Genomic DNA, 19,210 nt, shown 5'->3' with positions numbered 1-19,210 from the left:
GACCGTCCACAGTACAGAAAAAGAAGAAAGGTATGCAGGGTCAACGGCTGGACACAGGGTCGGGCTCCCGCATCTGGAATCCGACCCGTTCGTGTGCAGCCGGCCTTGTACAGATGATACCTTTATTGGCCAACCAGAAAAATTATATTGGCAAGCTTTCAAGGCTACTTAGGCCTCTTCATTAGGCTGAGATTACAGATTAGTCTTGGGAAACACATAGAGACAACAGAGTCAGACATGATGTGATTCATTTACATTTAAAACAGGCAGAATAATAAATGGGAGGAAAAGTACAGCATTTAAATAATGAAAAAACAGTCATAGAACCGAGGATTGTGTATAAAATGAAAGGGGGGAGAGGTGATGATTTAGGATGTCACAGATCAGGCATAATGAGTCATAAAAGAAGGTGCTGAATTAAGCCTTTGTGTTCATGTCTGCAAAGTTCTTACCCATTTGGATTCACAAATGTTTCCGTTTCTGTCATTTTTGAGATGACCTTTGAGTACTACGACTTTTAGATCCAGTAAACTATGATCCGGTACAGATTCAGAAAAGAGGGGAAGGAAATTGTACACAGCAGAGAAGATTGTGGAAAGGGAGGAAAGTATCCAAATCAGGGTCATAACTATAGGGGATGCAGGGGATGTGGTTGCACCCGGGCCCAGGAGCCTTAGGGGGCCCATAAGGCCTTTCTTCTCCATATAGGGAGCCCAGTACTATGAATAAACCATTATATTTGGGGGCATGTTAGAGATTTTGCATTGGGGCCCAGAAGCTTTAAAGGGGTTGTCCCGAGGCAGCAAGTGGGTCTATACACTTCTGCATGGCCATAATAATGCACTTTGTAATGTACATTGTGCATTAATTATGAGCCATACAGAAGTTATAAAAAGTTTTATACTTACCTGCTCCGTTGCTGGCGTCCTCGTCTCCATGGTGCCGACTAATTTTCGCCCTCCGATGGCCAAATTAGCCACGCTTGCGCAGTCCGGGTCTTCTTCTTTTCTGAATGGGGCTCCGTGTAGCTCCGCCCCGTCACGTGCCGATTCCAGCCAATCAGGAGGCTGGAATCGGCAATGGACCGCACAGAAGCCCTGCGGTCCATGAAGACAGAGGATCCCGGCGGCCATCTTCAGCAGGTGAGTATGAAGACGCCGGACCGCCGGGATTCAGGTAAGCGCTGTGCGGGTGGTTTTTTTAACCCCTGCATCGGGGTTGTCTCGCGCCGAACGGGGGGGGGGTTTAAAAAAAAAAAAAACCCGTTTCGGCGCGGGACAACCCCTTTAAGTTACACCTCTGATTTAAATCATATGTGTGTGTGTGTGTGTGCGTGGTGGGGATAGGGGGTGGGGACAGGGGGTGAGGGGGGTGGCCTAAAACTTATTGCAACATTTTAAAGGAACACTCCAGAAAAATTGATGCACTGTTGTATGCCTAGTGCCACACCTAAAGGGTTGGAGTATGAAACGGATTCACTAACTGGTATTCTGAGAATCCCTGTGCCATGTACCACTCTTCGGCCCCTGCCCTAAACAAGACATGGTGTATTTACTTCGCCTTGATTATTCCTTAAACCCAAGCTAATCACTTACATATCTTAAAATCTTTTGTTCCATGTCAAAGATGCCCATATCTTTTAAGTTGTGTTATCCTTGTGTTATTCTAAGTCTCAAATTTCTGTGTGTGAACATTTATTTAGATCAAGAGGGGTGCCCCCCCCCCCTGCATGTTATATTTGTGTGCCATCCAAACTAGTTTCATTCAAGCCTGATGAAGGGTTTATAGAACCCAAAAGTTGCTTTAACATCATGTATTTTTGTTAGCCATTAAAAGATATCATATCTACAAGATTACTTGGTTTCTCTTGCTGGGACCAATCACGTTTCACTCTACTGGCTAACACCGTACCAAACCTTTTTTCATATTTACTAATTAAAAACAGATATTCAAACATATTTTTCCTAATCTGTTTGTATCTTCTGATTCTACATTTGTTATTTTAATCTTGTTAAATTGTTATAGCGGTCATCATCTTGTTCGCTCTCCTGTTCTGTTCTACTAATAGCATATCAAAGATCTGCTTTATTGCACATGGACATAGGAAACTAGTGTCTGGAAAAAACTCATTGACATTTCTGGGAGATTTTGTACGTGTGCATGCTTTGTGACCTGTGTAAAGGTCACTGTACACAGAGGGGGAGGAGGTGAGATGCATCCAATTTTAGGTTTTTCTGTTAAGGCCCTTTTACACACAACAATTGTCGCTCAAAATGCATTCAAATGGTCGAAAATTGTTACGTGTAAATGCTGCCATTGTGCACTTTGCATTTGAACAATAATTTTAAGGTTAACTTAAAATCCATCATTCAGCCACTGAGAGATAAAGCAAACACATTTATCTTTCAATAGACCGCATGCTGTTCTCTTCACGGCATGTTTACACTAGCCAGGAAGAGAACAATGCAATCTTCCGGCAGCCAGGAGAGAACAAAGGAATGTGCTGGCAGCTGTTTGCACAGATGGGCGTGTGTTTAAACACAGGCTGGGCTTTGCAAACAACTGTTAGAGGCCCTTTTACCTGCAAATGAAGATGATAAAGTGTTAATGGCCATTAACACTTTATGCAAATAGATAGCTAAATCTTTCAATCTTTCAGTTGTTTGAAAGATTATTTTTGAGTGTAGAAGGGCCTTTATTCCTCCCTGAAATGTATGCATCAATTGGCAGTTAGGTGTTACCATTCCCTTTGTCAAAGGGGTGTGTTCAGTCTGTGCTGACTGGATAGTGTGAGAGTATACAGGGACCCACCACTAACTGGTAACACACAGATATCAATTTATCCATAAATTGTAGGAAAATAGTAGGAATAAAAGAGGAATGGCACAATGCACAGATTTGAGAAAAGATGATCCAGAATTGTTATATTATGAGAAATACAATTATTTACAAAACCAGACATTTCAGGAAAGTCCTCTTTAAATTAGCATAGTATTCATTAAAATTAAAAGAAATACTACTGGTACCATACACACTAAATAGTTGTTGACTGAATGAGGACTGGAGAGGGATGAGTGGCCCCTATACACATTAGGTCATTGGTTGATCCCACCAAAATCAATAGGTTTGACCAAGTTCTGTCTAATGTGCAGGAGCATCTTGAAGCCCCTCACACTTCCAAGTGACTTTTATAGGATATGCTTCAATGTGTGTGCACATCAGTAATAACACTATTTCTGGACATTAAATATGATTTGTATATGTAATTTTTCACCAGTTTTCACAGGCTGCATATCTATTTATCAGTTCTCCCTGAACTGGTGGCTGGAAACTAGTTGCTATGATGTCTCTCATACACTGCACATGTAGGGCAGCAGAACATCTCCTCTAGCTTTTTGTAGCATTCCTCATAAGTAATAGCAGCCTGGAGGACATTATACAGCAATACGGAGCAGTGTAGCTGTGACTTCAGTAGCTGTGAGATTGTAAACACTAACTGTAAGCTGCAGAAGCACATCTGTGTGTCTTTATGCTTCTATCTCCCTCCAGAAGCTTCCGCCTCCTCTCCACTTTTCTGTCCATAGAATTCTATAGACAGCATGAGAAAATAGCAACAGCCATACTTTTTTCCTGTCATCCTTCTAAGTGTCTCTATAACTAGAGATGGACTTCACATGACAAAAAGCAGAGGACAGCAAATTACAAGGAAGTGACCAGCACTGTAGAGTAATTTTTTCAGCCTAAAACCATCACTTTAGGTAAATGAAGTGTTTTCACTTTTGCTAATCACATTGGCTATCACATAAGTATAAGTTTGTTTAAAGTAAAGTGACTATTTAAGGGCATTTGCACATACAGCTTGTTTGTTTTTTAAAGCTGCAGACTTGTGGCAGTTTTTCCTGCAGGTTTCAACAGTAACAGGAAATGGCGCAAAAAACAACTGTGTGTGAAACCATCCTTAAGCTACCCATATAAATAAGATAGGTGTCAGGGTTGCCATACTTGATGATCTCGCCAGATTGTTTCAAGACTTTGGATAAAAATATGTAATCTAGCTAGTAATGATCACGATTGCAGGAGGTGTGACTGTGACTGTGTCCTGGAGGGAAAGGGGACCCACCTGGGTCCCCAGGCAAACGTTACTTGCGAATGAATCAGCATCCATAGGCCGCTCTCACACTGGCTGTGTTTTACCATGATTAGTACAGCGTTCGGGACACTGTGCTAATCGCGGTACAATGCTCCTATTGATTTCAATGGCGCGTCGCAGACCTGCGTATGAATGTGGCGTTTCTAACACTGCGATTTTTGAGCACCGCCTGTTCTATTTTTCTCAGCTTTCGTGTTTTTTAACGCACCTCACCACCCATCAGAATGATGGGGTGTGTTAAAAAGCTTTGTCAAAAGCTGTACTATGTCTTCAAAAACGCTGCTCGAAATTGCAGTACAATGATGCGGTTTCAAGCGGGGTTTATCTGAATGCATGTGTGCGAGTGGCCTTAGGATGCAATTCCAGTTGAAACATAGAAATATAGAAAATTGAAGGGAAAAAAAGTCCTCATGGTCCATCTAGTCTGCCCTCATATTATTTTCCTCTTAGGATAGATTTATGCTTATCCCAGGCTTGAATTAATTCACGGTTGATTTTCCAACCACGTCTGCTGGAAGTTGGTTCCAAGCATCTGCTACTCTTTCTGTAAAACAATATTTTCTGACATTGCTTTTGATCTTCTTCTAACTAATCTCAGATTGCGCCCCCTTGTTCGAGTGTTTAGCCTCCTAATAAAAACACTTCCCTCCTAAACCTTATTTATACCATTAACCCTTTGCAATCCAATTTTGGATTCAGGGTTTTCCTAGGGAGCTTTCTCTTTCCGCCATTATACAATGGCGCCATCTGCTGGCTAGAGCCAGTACTGTGGTATGTGACATGGTGGAGAGGCCCCCCGACAACAGAGTGGCCACTAACATATAGTAAGAATACCCTGCCATACGTGTTCCAACATCAGAGCTGCACAGCCTTCAATCAGAATGTCTTTAGACGTCAGACAGTGGATTGGAAAGGGTTAACATATGTAAAAGTTTTGATCATGTCCCCTCTTCCCTTCTTTCCTTCAGGCTACACAAATTAAGTTATTTAAGTCCTTGCTGATAAGTTTTGTTCTTGAGACCTTCCACCATTTTTGTTTGCCGTCTTTGGACTTGTTCTATTTCATCAATGTCTTTCTGTAGGTGAGGTCTTCAGAACTGAAAAGGTATTCTAGATGTGGCCTCTACAGAGCTCTATACAGTTGGATCATAATCTCCCTCTTTCTGTTGGTAATACCTCTAGCTATGCAGCCCAGCATCCTACTTAGTTTCCATGCTGCCTGATCGCACTGTTGACTCATTTTGAAGCTGTTAGAAGTCCTGGTCTGAAGTCCTGGATATCACACAATAGCCAATACTATCTGTATTCCAAGGATTCCTTCTCATCAAGTGTGTTATTTTACATTTGGAAACATCAAATTGCAGTTTCCACAGTTTTGACTATTTATCCACTAAAACGAAATCATTCTCCACATTCAAGGAGTATTAACCCTATTGCCCACTTTAGTGTCATCAGCAAACAAAACAGACAGATCTTACCAATTAAAACTTTTCCTATGTCACTTATGAACATATTAAAAAAATAGGACCCAGACCAGGCCTTTGTGGTCACCACTTGTATCGCCTCTCTGTTCAGAATATACTCTGTTAATAACTACAAGTTATCGTTTACCAACTATGAATCCATTGGACTAGCAACAGATTAAGTCATCTTTTTTTACAATAATTTATCTATCTCGTATAAGCTCTTTATGTGGAATTGTATCAAAGACTTTACTGAAATCCGGATAGGCGATATGTTTGGCAACACCTTCATCCACCACTCTTGTGACATAGTCAAACAACTCAACAAGATTAGTTTGACATGATCTGTCCTCGGTAAAGCCATACTGTTTAGAGCTCAACAGGTTGGTAGTTTTTAAGTGGTCAAATATCTTCTTTTAAGCAGAGTTGCCAAAAACTACTTAAATCTAAGGCAATGGGAAAAAATGCTCTTGCTCCCTCCCTTACTACTTCTATTAGTCGAGATGGGGAGCAGCTTAGATTCCAGCTGGTTCAGGTAGCGCGATGACATCACAGCACCATACTGCTTACGCTTTGATGCGGGCAGCAGGAAGAAGACCCGGCTGCTCGACATGAGAACAAGGTTAGTTAAAGACAAAATGAATAGGATGATGGTTTATGAAAACATTTCTGCCCTCCGATTTATTAATATGGAGCACTTCCTGATCACTCCAGGACTATCTTTGCGGGTCGGCGTGAAAGCGCTCAGCGCTATATTGGCCCGGCCGGGCACTTTCACACCGCGGGATTACGTGAAAACAGTGGCCGATATACGCTCATGTGAAAGAGGCCCTAAGATCGGTTGTTCCAGGAACTTGCAGAAAATATCTTGAGATGAGCAAAATTGTATGTTCTTTTTCAGCAAAAGTAGAATGCAATCCATTGTTTGGTTTAATAAAGTAATGGCATCAATTCTCCCAACATTCCCTGCTCATAGTTAGGGGTATGTCTGTCCATAACAGTGACTGATCTGGGTAGCAGGCAGTAAAACTTAGTTCTGGACTATGAGGGTGTATTCACATACACCCTATAATTATTCTCTATAGCCACAAATTCTTCATCTTCCATCCTAGACAAGTGATCATAGAGGTACCTAGGCATCTTGAAAGTCTAACAAGAACTAATTAAGCAATCTGCAGTTTTCATTTCAGTGACATATGTCAGATTAAATGCTGCTAAATCAGAATAGTAGATAATATATATCAGTCATTACATATCACTGTAAAAGGATTCCCCCTATAAAACCAATACTTTAAGATTTACTTTAAAAAACATACCCCAACTGACAAACAAGTAATAAATATAAATAATACATATAAAGTGCACATGTACTTATGAGGATCTATGGGGTAATAGGTAGAACAACAGCTGTTTACTACGTACTCACAATTAGTAGAATCATATTCAATATTCGTAATACAAGATATATATAGATGATGTTCCGGAGCGGAGGAAGATGAGATCAGCACAGGCTTCGGCTGATCAACTGGAAACCAAACTCCCTGCGATGGCCCTTAAATCACTCTGCCTGTATGTGGGTTGATCGCCTTGAAAGGAAAGCCCCCATTCCACGGAGGCTAACCTTGCTATCCACTTATAAGACCCTACGGCATACCACGCTTAAATTCATCCAAATTCATTTCTCCCAGGCAACTAGTCCCTGGGGTCTCAGGGGATTCTAAAGCAAGGTGGGAATATAAAGGCATCTGATAAACCAGTCCCTCGCTGATATGGACATGTGGATAATGAATGCTTAATATCATTCATTACTACAGTATCTGTAGTATTACACTGTAGGCATGACCTATTGTGCTGATTACTATGATACTGCAAACCTTTTGTATACATACAGGTAATTTTTATCACTCATTACTACAGAACCTCGTATAGGGACTAAATATTAAGGCAGCAGAAATGCAATCCTAAACTCTCGCTCACGACCTGAAGGTTACAGGTTCAATCCCTGCATGGTTCAGGTAGCTGGCTCAAGATTAAATCAGCCTTCCATCCTTCTGAGGTCGGTAAAATGAGTACCCAGATTGGGGGGGGAGATGACCGGGGAAGGCAATGGCAAAAACAATCTGCCGATTAAACGTCACGATGTGATATCCCGCGAGGAGTCAGTCATGACTTGGTGCTTGCACCAGGGGACTTTACCTACTACGCTATCTGTAGTATTTCACAGCAGGTATGCTCCATTGTGCTGATTACTATGCTAGTACAAACCTTTCAGATACATACAGGTCATTTGCGAGTAGATGGATAGGAAACCTGTTTGCTGACACAATATTCTGTTTTCATAACCTTGGATATATTTCTTTCTTCCCTTGCTTTCGCAGTTAGGTAGACTAAAAGGATCATAAACAGCTTAGACATAACATGGCAGCATTTTACAGATCCCTTCACATGCAGTCACATAGTAGTGAGAACTGGTCGTTTTACACATGCCGATACTTGGCCTGATGTAACATGTGCCAATCGAGAAAGCATGTTGATTGGCATTTGTTGAGATTTCTTTTGCATGGGCTGAAAATTGCTGAAATGAGGAATGAACAATCATTACTATGAACATTCACCCTGCTATAGCTGTCACTGGTCAGCTGCACATCTCCCTGTTCACTAAGGATGATGTATAGCCGACCAGTGAGCATTATTTATGCTTGCCGATGAACAAACACTTGGTTACTCACTAGCTGATTGTTGTCCCTTTTACATTCCCCAATGATTGGGCAATTAAATGTTCAGGTTAATGTTTGTGCCCCATAATAGAGTCATGTAAGAGGGCCTGACCTTATCAGAGCCGCTGACTGACAGAGAGGGATCAAGTCATGCACATTATGACCCACAGATCCAGATAGTTCTTTCTTTTCAGTCTGTTTTCTTTAGGTAACCTAAAATTGGCAGACCTGATCACTTTTTAATGCTTCTACTTCCTGCCATTCCACCAACATTGAACACGTTGGATGGATGGTCTAAAGGCAATAAAGAAAAAAGCAGAGGGCAGCATAATAAGTATGCAATAGCAATATCTAGATACAGAAGCATTTTTAAAAAATGACTCTATTTAAAAAATTACTTTATTTTGTGTGGTTTAACAGAAAAATGTTACGAGTAATCCTTGGACAAGCCCTTTAATTCCTCCACAGTTTTGAGCTGTTTAATAGATTAATCTGTATGTAGATAATGCAAAAAACTAACCAGAGTCTGTATTTAGGACGAATCTCTTTAAATCAAGTTATCTATGGTTGTTCCAATATGTCTGAGTTCTAATAGAGGTAAGGGCTTAAACACATGGGTGTAAAAACCATGGCCACATAACGGGACGAAACCATTGATTTCAATGGTTTCGTTTTCACTATTGGGATTCTTGTGCGTTAATACTATGCGAGAAAAGATAGGACTTGCCCTATCTTTCTCACACGTAGTTTTTTCAAACTCGCGTATATTAGCATAGAGTTAGAATAGTCCATCACCTCCTTCCCCCCCAGGTTCATGTGCCAATACGCCCATAGTGGTGAGCATATTAGCATATAAGCCCTCAGTATGAGTCCACTGAGTAGCACCAAAATATCCACTAGTTTCAACTCTAGCAAACAATGTCCCAATGTCACTAATACAGAGCAAAAGTGCAGGTGAAGTCCACCATGAGAGGCACAACGATTTTGGTCCTGGGCTGATCACTCCCTCACCAATGGCCATGAATATTAGTTCTGTCCAGAAAAGGACATATCATAATGTGAATGGTAAATAAGATATCTGCTGTACGCGCAAATGTGTATGACTTTTTTCTGTTAATTTCCCTTTAACAAGAGTCTAAACGCCTTTTCTGTGGCATGTTTTGTATGAACATTGAGTGTTGCCTATAGCCATAGAGCCCATGAATACTCACATTGTATATATGGAGGTGCTGGCATATGTACCAACATCTTACTTGACAGATTTTTAATGAACAGAGTTATGAGGCTAGCATTGCCTCTGTGTATGGATATAAGCTGGTCTCCATTCGTACACCAGTCTACCAAGTATACAGACCTAGAGACCATTAACATCTACATATTCAATTGCTCAATATGGGGTTCCTAAAGGGGACCATTACCATACATAGATGTATTTGCGTATGCAAAATTTGCTCACGCAATACACAGAGAATAGATGGTTTGTTCCCATCTTTTTTTTTTTTTGCATGCACATTTTTTGCACATGCAAAAAAATTGGACTTGCTCTATTTTTGTGTGCATCTGTGCACCTTCGGTCCTCATAGAAATCTATGGAAAGTGCAGAAATGCCCGTGCAATATGCAAGGGGATGCGTGAAACACTGTGTAATTCTGTGGAAAAAGAACACATCTGGAACTCATTAGGCTAAATAGCCATTTAAATTGAAGCATGTTAGTGTACAGTGTGCAAAAATCCATGCCTCACATGCGCATTAAGTACAGCAAAATACGCCGATACGCGCGCCAAAAGGCTCATCCATAGCACAAACACGTTGCACCACTGCAGCCCCTATACTCACACCAGTGCTGTATATGACACCTAAGCCACATGTCTTCTAACTAGAGATGAGCGAACGTGCTCATTTAGGACAATTACTCGATCGAGCATCGCTTTTACCGAGTAACTGCCTACTTGGGCGAAAAGATTCGGGGGGCGGCGGGGTGGAGCGGGGGGTAGCAGTGGGGAACAGGGGGGAACTCTTTCCCTCTCTCTTTCCCTATGGGCGGCAAGAGGTGCGAATCTCCCGCACAAGAGACACGCACAGATTTTATAATTAAAATCCGCCTGTGGACATTGGGTCTAAGTGTGATGGACACCCTATAACAGTGATGGCGAACCTTTTAGAGACCGAGTGCCCAAACTGCAACCCAAAACCCACTTATTCATCACAAAGTGCCAACACGTCAGGGGGCGGGGCTTATCACGACGTACGATTTTACCTCAATCGTTATAAAGAGGACAAGGCTGTTTTAAAATAGACATTGCAGATTTTAACTGATTTTTGGATGCAGAAATTCTGTGGAATTTGCCACAGAAATTTCCACTGAGGACATTCTGCAGCATTTCCGCCACGTAAAAAACGTACCCCAGTAGTAATAGTGACCCCCACAGTGGCCTTAGTAGTAATAGTGACCCCCACAGTGGCCTCAGTAGTAATAGTGACCCCTTCAGCTATAATAGTGACCCCTATATTAGCCCAAGTAGTAATAGTGCCCCCCTAGCACGCATATACTTACCCCCTTCTCCTCGTCGAAACACTGCTGCTCCTATGATCTGCGCTGATCCCAGTGGCACACTGTGACACCAGTGTGTGAGTCCGGACACCTCCCCCCTTCTGCTTTCGTAGAACCAAGGAGGAAACACCAGTGGGAAGAAGTATTCTGGGTGCACACTGATGTCACAGTGTGCACCTGGGATCAGTGCTGCTAGCAGCACCGCTGAGTGAATATTGGCAGGGGAACCACTAGAAGCGCTGCTGAGTGAATACCGGCAGGGGAACAGCTGTCTTTACATCATACATTACATCATACTGCAGGAGCGATTAAAGCATTGCTAGTTGTGGTCCCCCAGGGGAGAAAAAAAAGTAAAATTAAGATCAATAAAGTTTTAATAATTGTAAAAAAAAGTAATAAAACCTTAAAATCACCCCCCTTTTGCCATATCTATAATAAAAAAAATCTAAATCATACAACAAAAATACATATTTGGTATCGCCTCATCCCTAAAAGTCCGATCTATCAAAGTAGTGCATTATTTACCCCGCACGGTGAACGTCGCCCGAAAAAAAAACAAAAAAACGACAGAAATGCACTTTTTCAGTCACCCTGTCTCCCAGAAAAACTGCAATAAAAAGTGATCAAAAAGTCGTATGTATTCTGATGGTAATAATGTTAACAGGGCATCCCACAAAAATTGAGCCCTCGCACAACTACGTCGATGGAAAAATTAAAAGTTATTGCGCGCAGAAGATGCAGCAGAAAATAATTTTTAAAAATTAAATGTCTTTGAAAAAAAATAAAGGTAGTAGTACAGCACAAAAAAAACAATACAAGTTTGATATCGTAGTAATCGTACTGACCCATAGAATAAAGTTATTGGGTCATTTTTGTTGCAGTTTGTGCGCCGTAGAAACAAGATGCACTGAAAGATGGCGGAATGTTTTTTTTTTCATTTTACTCCACTTAGAATTTTTTAAACGTTTTTCAGTACATTATATGGTACATTAAATAGTACCATTGAAAAGTACAAATCATCCCGCAAAAAACAAGATGTCATACAGTGACGTCGATGGATAAAGGAGTTATGATTTTTTAATAGGGGGAGGAAAAAACGAAAATGGAAAAAAAAAGGGAGGCCGCGTCATTAAGGGGTTAAACGTGACATTTGAGCCGTCTGCACACAGCTGGGTCAGATCCTGCAGCGGAATCCAACCCTGTGCCTGGCCAGTGACCCCCGCGTACCTACCCAGAAATTGAGCTTATGAGAGCCGCGTGGAGGTACTACGTTTTGAAGTCATTTGCCTGCACTGTAAAGTCTTTAATTGAACTGCCATGTATTATCTGTCTCAAGTTTTCAAGTAAAGTTTATGTCGGGCTCTAACCATTCCTAGAGACCCGTGGTACTCAAGAACTGACTGTGGCTGCATTTATTTTCTGCTGAGGGTCATGCCGGTGTGTGTAGGAACGGTGGCGTCACACGTGACAACTACAACCCCTGTTATCCTGTTTAGTGGGCATCTCCCTATCCTAGGGGTGTCCCAGGAGGCCCACAGTTATACTCTGGCCTTGGCTGCGTGTGTCCCACTGGGAAGGAGTCTGGTAAGTGCCACCATGACGCGTCAGCACTATACCCTCCCAGCTCCCCACGTATGTCAGGTGTTCGGGGTCTCCCAATGGGACGCTGCATAGCCATGGAATTTATCCTGGGTAAGTGCACAAGTGTTGAGCTGAAAAGGGAAAAATCATGCAAAGTAATGGTATTGAAATGCCCAATGGTTAAATTATAAGATGTCAGAAGCTTGAGGCCTATAAATACCTTGGCATTGACAGTTGAATAAAATCAAGCACGGGCAAGTGAAAAATGTGATCAGTAAGGAAGACATCCAAAGAACGAGTAAAATAATGTAGACGAAGCTGAATGGCATCCCATCAGAGCCATTAACATCTGGGCTATAACCGCCATCAGATCACTGCTGCTATCCTTGACTGGACTCAAGCCAAGCTGGATGCTTTCGATCAAAAAACAAGTAAACTGATGACCGTTCACTATGGCTTCCATCCACGTAGTGATGTCTGTAGACTTGATCTGCCCAGGAAGATCAGGGGCAAAGGACTGCTGCAAGTGAAGCAAATGGTAGAAGAGGAGAAACAGATCCTGGCAGATTGCACCAAAGAAAGTACAGAATGGACACAGACTGAAGTAAACAAGCAGAAGCTACTTAAAGTGCAGCAAGCAAAACAAGAATATCGGAATTAAACTGTGAAGACTCAGAATGCACAAGAATAAGTGATCAGGAAAAAGCCAGGGTAGAAAAATCTACAATATATGTAAAATGCCGGGTCTGTAAAGAAGCTGATGAAACAATCGACCATGTACTCAGCTGTTACAAAAAATGTACACAAATTCAGTACACACAAAGACACAATTTGGTGGCAAAGCTAATTCACTGGAACCTCTGCAAAAACTACCATCTGTCCACAACAAAGAACTGATCGGACAATTATCCTGGATCAGTGGTTCAAAATGAAGCAGTAGAAATATGGTGGGATTTCCATATATAAAGTCTTGGTCCATAACATTGGCAATCATTGAAAAGAAAGGGTGTGCCTCATTGACATTGATATGCGATGGCAGGGTCAAAGAGAAACAACAACAGAAAATTGACAAATATGGTATACAGCTGAGCGCTCCGAGCGGGGTATGCAGCTGTATACAGCAGTTTTCTTCTCGGAACGCTCAGCTGGTATACAGTTGAGCGCTCCGAGCGGGGTATGCAGAGCACAGCTGGAGTGCTGTCTTCTGCATACTTAATACATTTTCCTGATTTTATATCCCAGTGGTTCTGTCGTGCACACCTACAGTATATAATTCTGTATATATTCTATTATGTATAAGACTCCATCATATCCTACAGTAACATTGCTTTAAAGTTAGGTTACTAACTTGCAGAATATTTACTGCAGGAGATGCACACCATGTCCCAACCCGCAGTGTCCTCATACTGTGCTTTTTATAGGTGCTGCACAGTGTACAATCATGACCGTGGGGCCGGATGTAATTTTTTGCGCAGGGAATCCTTGGCTTACAAATATTATGAATAGCTGCTAATTATTTTGCATAAACATCATGGCTGTGACAACTGCTTTTCTGCAATAAGAAGATGATGGATTATATATAAGCAGCACTGAAGAGATCATGGAAGATTTTTTTCGGCACCTGTAGAATATACAGCAGTCAGATGGGTCTTCCTAGCCCTGTGAGTGAACAAATAAAATCATCTTGAGAACAGGGTCTTTTGAATGGCCACTGGCCTTGTGCAGTGAACAATAGACAAGGGGACAGCAGAGGTTACTAGACTGTAAATCTCACATAGTTTCTGCAGCACATCTGATCTTTTTCAGACAGCCTTCTGGACAGTTTCTCATAATAACTTTTCTTAAGAGGAAAAGAAAAACAAACTGTGTGACCTGAATAAACTAAATGCACAGCCGAAAACTTCACAAACTTTAGCAAAAAAAAGATTTGGAACTGGTCTCTGGCAAACAGGTTACAGCTAGATTGATTGGATATCACAAAGCAGAGAATAAACAGCCAGGATTAATGCACAAGTAAAGTCAAACAGCATGCTCCTGGCAAGCAGCGATTCTCATGGCTCCAGCTGAAATCATATTCTTCATTCAAACACTGCTAAATATGTGTTGACTGAATCCAATGACTACAAAGAAAAGACTGCAAAGAAACTGACAGAAGGAACTTTACCTTTAGACTCATGTGAGAAATGCTTGACTTACTTTGTAAGATACTGAGACAAAATTTCTTTCACCCCACTAAACACTGATAGAAAGCAAGTCATTGAAGAATGACAATGGGAGCAATGCAGCAGCTCAACATAGGGTTTCCTAAGAAAACATTGTTAAGGGTCTTTAAGCCTGCGCTTACACTGGGAACACTAATACATCAAGACAGTGTATTATGTTCAGTATGTCTAATGATCACCTTTATTTTTATAGCATATGCAATGCATATTATGCAGGACTTTACATTGAGTTCTGTCCCCATTGGGACTGAAATTCACCGATCTGTATGTTTTTGGAGTGTGGGGGGAAACCAGAGTATCCAAAACAAGTCCATACAAACATGGGGAGAACATGGTCGGATTTGAATTTAGGTCCCTTGATTAGCGAGGCAGCTGTGCTACGACTGAGCCACCATGCTACCCCTCAAGCTCTTAATTAATCAATCAATCAATCACGGAAAGTCTTCAGTATTTACAACATTAAAATGTGTTGTGACATTGTGATGTACACTGGGAAGTCTTGTGGATATACAATACAACTGCTGAATGCTACATTGGATAAGATGCTGCCCATTTACTTATTGATGCCACATTTTCTGTAGATCACTGCAGACCTTTCAGAATGAGTTCTAGACCCCAGAAATGAACTACTAGTGAAATGATCCCTGGAGCTAGTTACTAAAGAATATATTGTACTTCCTCTAATTTGGGAGACTGAACCTTTAGTCTATACTGATTTACTGTGCAGTTGAATGTTAGCTCTCAGTACCTTGGAGCAGCTATATTGTGTTGAAGAGGGTCTGGCCATAGTGTAGCCCACTGAGGTTAAAGTCCAACCTTTTAACAAGCCTTGTACTATGGCTAAGAATATAAACCAAACCAGAGTTTTCTCCATAAGGAGGTTCTGGTTGACTGGGTGAGAGGTCTCTGATGTGAATCTGGGGAAAAGGGGGGTACATGTCAGAGGCTTTGTACTCAGACAAACAGAACCCTACTCTGCACTGATAGGGAATAAGACCATAAAATAGCTGTCTGTAGATGGGTGTCTTTCCCTTATGGAAAAGACCCTAGTTTGGCTTATATCCTTAATCATTTTACAAGGCCTATTAAAAGGTCAAACACTGACTTATAAGAAAGCTTCTCTCCAATAGGTGGTGCTATAGGGGTATTTTTCCATCCCATTTACATCCCTTTTTCCCAGGGATCATTGCGTGGCCTATGAGACTCCCTACGTCATGTTGCCCTCCTGGCTCAACAAGGTAAATGACAGGTAGTCCAAAAAATATTTGCTTACTATCTACTTTATGTCACATATATCCAGTAATGGGAACATTCACATACATGCACATGAGTAAGGGCTCATGCCCTCGAGCGTTGCGAGATACGCCTGCGGATTTACGCCATGGGAGTACCACGATTAAAAACGCTATAGTGCCTGTGAGTGATCGCAGATTTCCGTAGTCTTCATTAATATGCTATATTATTGGAGACCTCCCAGAAGATAAATCCGCGGCAGAATTCCGCAAGTGAGCGTTGGCAGGCAGAAAGCTATTAGGTTCAGTACAACCCAATAGCTGCAGAATTCACACATAGATTTCCACCGCGGGAAACGCAGTAGAAGACTTTATGTTTAGTGTTTTTAAAGTTTATCCTTCAAGGACTAATACGAGTATAACGGACTTTTAGGCTAAACATGAAAAAGCAAAGTAATATAATGTTTATTAGTAAGTCAAAGCACAAAACACTAGTCCTTGAAGTGCCTTGAGGTTATATTCTAAAAAGGGTAATGTGACATATGTCAATCATACTTACCAAGGGTATATCCTAAGTTACTCTTCATTGGAACCTAAATGAATGTTTTACGATTGCTGTGTATTTATTTAAGGTCACTTCTTCTAGTATACATAGTTGATCAAGCTTGTATATTCTAAACACTACAAGTTATTTGTACACAATAATCCGTTTGTTGCATAGTTTAGGTTTATGGTCACGTATGGTTTACTTTTAGATAACATTATACATCACACATCATAAAAACATCATTTAAGGCAAACATTTACTTGGACTGATTTGAGGACTAGCATAAGTATTACATGGCATAAAGCCATTTTATTTCTGCATTGTTGGTTTATCATTTGCAAATGTGGTTCCCAATAACAGTAGTTTGTCTATCTATCTATCTATCTATCTATCTATCTATCTATCTATCTATCTATCTATCTATCTATCTATCTATCTATCTATCTATCTATCTCTATCTCATATCTATCTATCTATCTATCTATCTATCTATCTGATATCTATCTATCTATCTCTATCTCATATCTATCTATCTGATATCTATCTCATATCAATCTATCTGATATCTATCTCATATTTATCTATCTGATATCTATATCATGTCTATCTATCTATCTTTCTATCTGATATCTATCTATCTATCTCATATCTATCTATCTATCTATCTCATATCTATCTATCTGATATCTATCTGATATCTATCTATCTCATATCAATCTATCTGATATCTATCTCATATTTATCTATCTGATATCTATATCATGTCTATCTATCTATCTATCTATCCGTCTGTCTGTCTATTATAGGGGATATATTTCAGTTCAATAATATTCACAATATTTTGAGAGAACATTTCAGCCCATTGTACCTGTACATGATTGAAACTAGCAATGTTCTACAACTAACTCAGAGATGTTTTAAATGCAGCTTCAAAGATGCAATCCTGCGCTAATGACCACAGTATGAGTAAGCAGAATAATCTATTTCAAGTAAAATGTGTTAAGAACACCGACTGGCGGATCATCTTTCAAACATCTGATAATCTGAAATAGCATCAGCACAAGCAGTAATGATCTAATAATGGTTATAAAAGGTCATTCAGGAAAGAGGACAGTGTGGGCACAGCAGAAAGAGAATGTAGTATACATCTCTAATAAACAGCTCTAGACATATCTATATTTTAAATCACTCTGTTCCATTACCTTTTGTTGAGTCTGACATATAAGTATATATGGCTGTCTTAGAATGAAACCTTTTGGTTATTTTACATTATTTTCTGCAACACATTCTTTTGCTGTAGTAGGATAGATAGATAGATAGATAGATAGATAGATAGATATGAGAGATAGATAGATAGATAGATAGATAGATAGATATTAGATAGATAGATAGATAGATAGATATGAGAGATAGATAGATAGATAGATAGATAGATAGATAGATAGATAGATAGATAGATAGATAGATAGTAACTTGAAAGTCTTTGGCCCCTAAGCAGAATCTGTCACAGGGCCCCATAAATAAAGTACTGTGGTTCTTGGCTATAACAGCAACATCTTCACCCCCTATAAATCTTATCTATCTATCTATCTATCTATCTATCTATCTATCTCTGCCAATGTAAAATAAATGTTTTCTTATCCTCACACTCTCTAATCAACCTGAGATTTGGACACTTCATTTATAAAAGTCCTCCACATGTATTTATTCTGGCATTACCTGTGCACATTATTATGTGTCAAAATATTGCAATTTTAGTCCTCCTGACAAGTGATTTAAAAACCAAACTGTAAAAGTAAAGTTAAGACCCAAATGCAAAGTGACTACTAGTTCAGTGTATGAGATTGTATATCAGGGGAAATTGATTTTAGGGTTACACATGTGAAGTCACATAAAACATGTTACACTATTGTGATACATGTTGACAGAAGTATTACAATGGGAACATAACATAGCAATCCCTTTGTATAAATGGCCTTTGCAAAACTGTCACACAGTGAGGATAAATGCATTTATAGCTATTTAAGTAATAGCCACATGAGTGGACTTTATCAAAACTTAATCTAATCTGTGACCACTAGTATCTCATTATCTTCTTCGCTGCTGTACTATTCTTTGAGGTTTAGTACATTTTGTAGGATATTATGAATGTGTAGGGAGTAGGAAAACATTTCCAATGAGCAACAAAGTAACAGAACTGCAAATTGTAACAACCAGAAATGCACACACGTACCAGATACGATGAACACTGGGAGAAAACAGAGGATGGCAGCAAGACACAGGCATGGGATCTCCATGGCTTCTCACATTCACTGAACTTTGTGCACTTTACAATCCGAGCATGTAGATTATAATCCAGCAGTAGTGTCCCCTGGGTGAGCGAGCAGTGTCCAGGGCTCGGTGCAGATCACTCACAGCCCTCCATGCACCATCCCCTCCAGTGCACAGACTATGGCAGGGATGAGCTTGTCTCCTCGCAGTGGCTGAGCTCCTTCCTATAAGTGGAGGGGCGTACAGGGGGAGGGCTGGCTGACATCTCAGCCCTGTGATCAGGTCTACACCAGAGCCCTGGAAATTGCTGCTGATGTCCTGCGCTTGTCATGCTGGAGATACCATACTACACAGACCATGGACACAATGATATCTGTTGAAAACTGTTGAGTTTATCATTCATAATGGATATTAGTAATAATGCATTTGTTATACTACACAACTAGTATAAGTGTACTTCACAGTCAAATATCGG

At 40.5% G+C, this 19,210-nt stretch overlaps 1 protein-coding gene across 1 annotated transcript in view; it reads right to left on the bottom strand.

Moving 5' to 3' along the window:
* The window catches only part of APCDD1 (APC down-regulated 1), a 75,759-nt gene extending 56,812 nt beyond the window's left edge, over positions 1-18,947 (bottom strand). Inside the window, exon 1 of the mRNA XM_066579543.1 lies at positions 18,698-18,947. Coding sequence (XP_066435640.1) covers positions 18,698-18,761 — 64 coding nt within the window. The 5' untranslated portion in view covers positions 18,762-18,947. The remainder of the gene's footprint in view (positions 1-18,697) is intronic.
* Positions 18,948-19,210: the final 263 nt, after the last annotated feature.

This window comes from Eleutherodactylus coqui, chromosome 9 (genome assembly GCF_035609145.1).
Source record: "Eleutherodactylus coqui strain aEleCoq1 chromosome 9, aEleCoq1.hap1, whole genome shotgun sequence".
In the NCBI taxonomy this organism is placed as follows: Eukaryota; Metazoa; Chordata; class Amphibia; order Anura; family Eleutherodactylidae; genus Eleutherodactylus; species Eleutherodactylus coqui.
The sequence above is the reverse complement of the archived record's forward strand: the minus strand, read 5'-3'. Positions and strand labels throughout refer to the sequence as shown.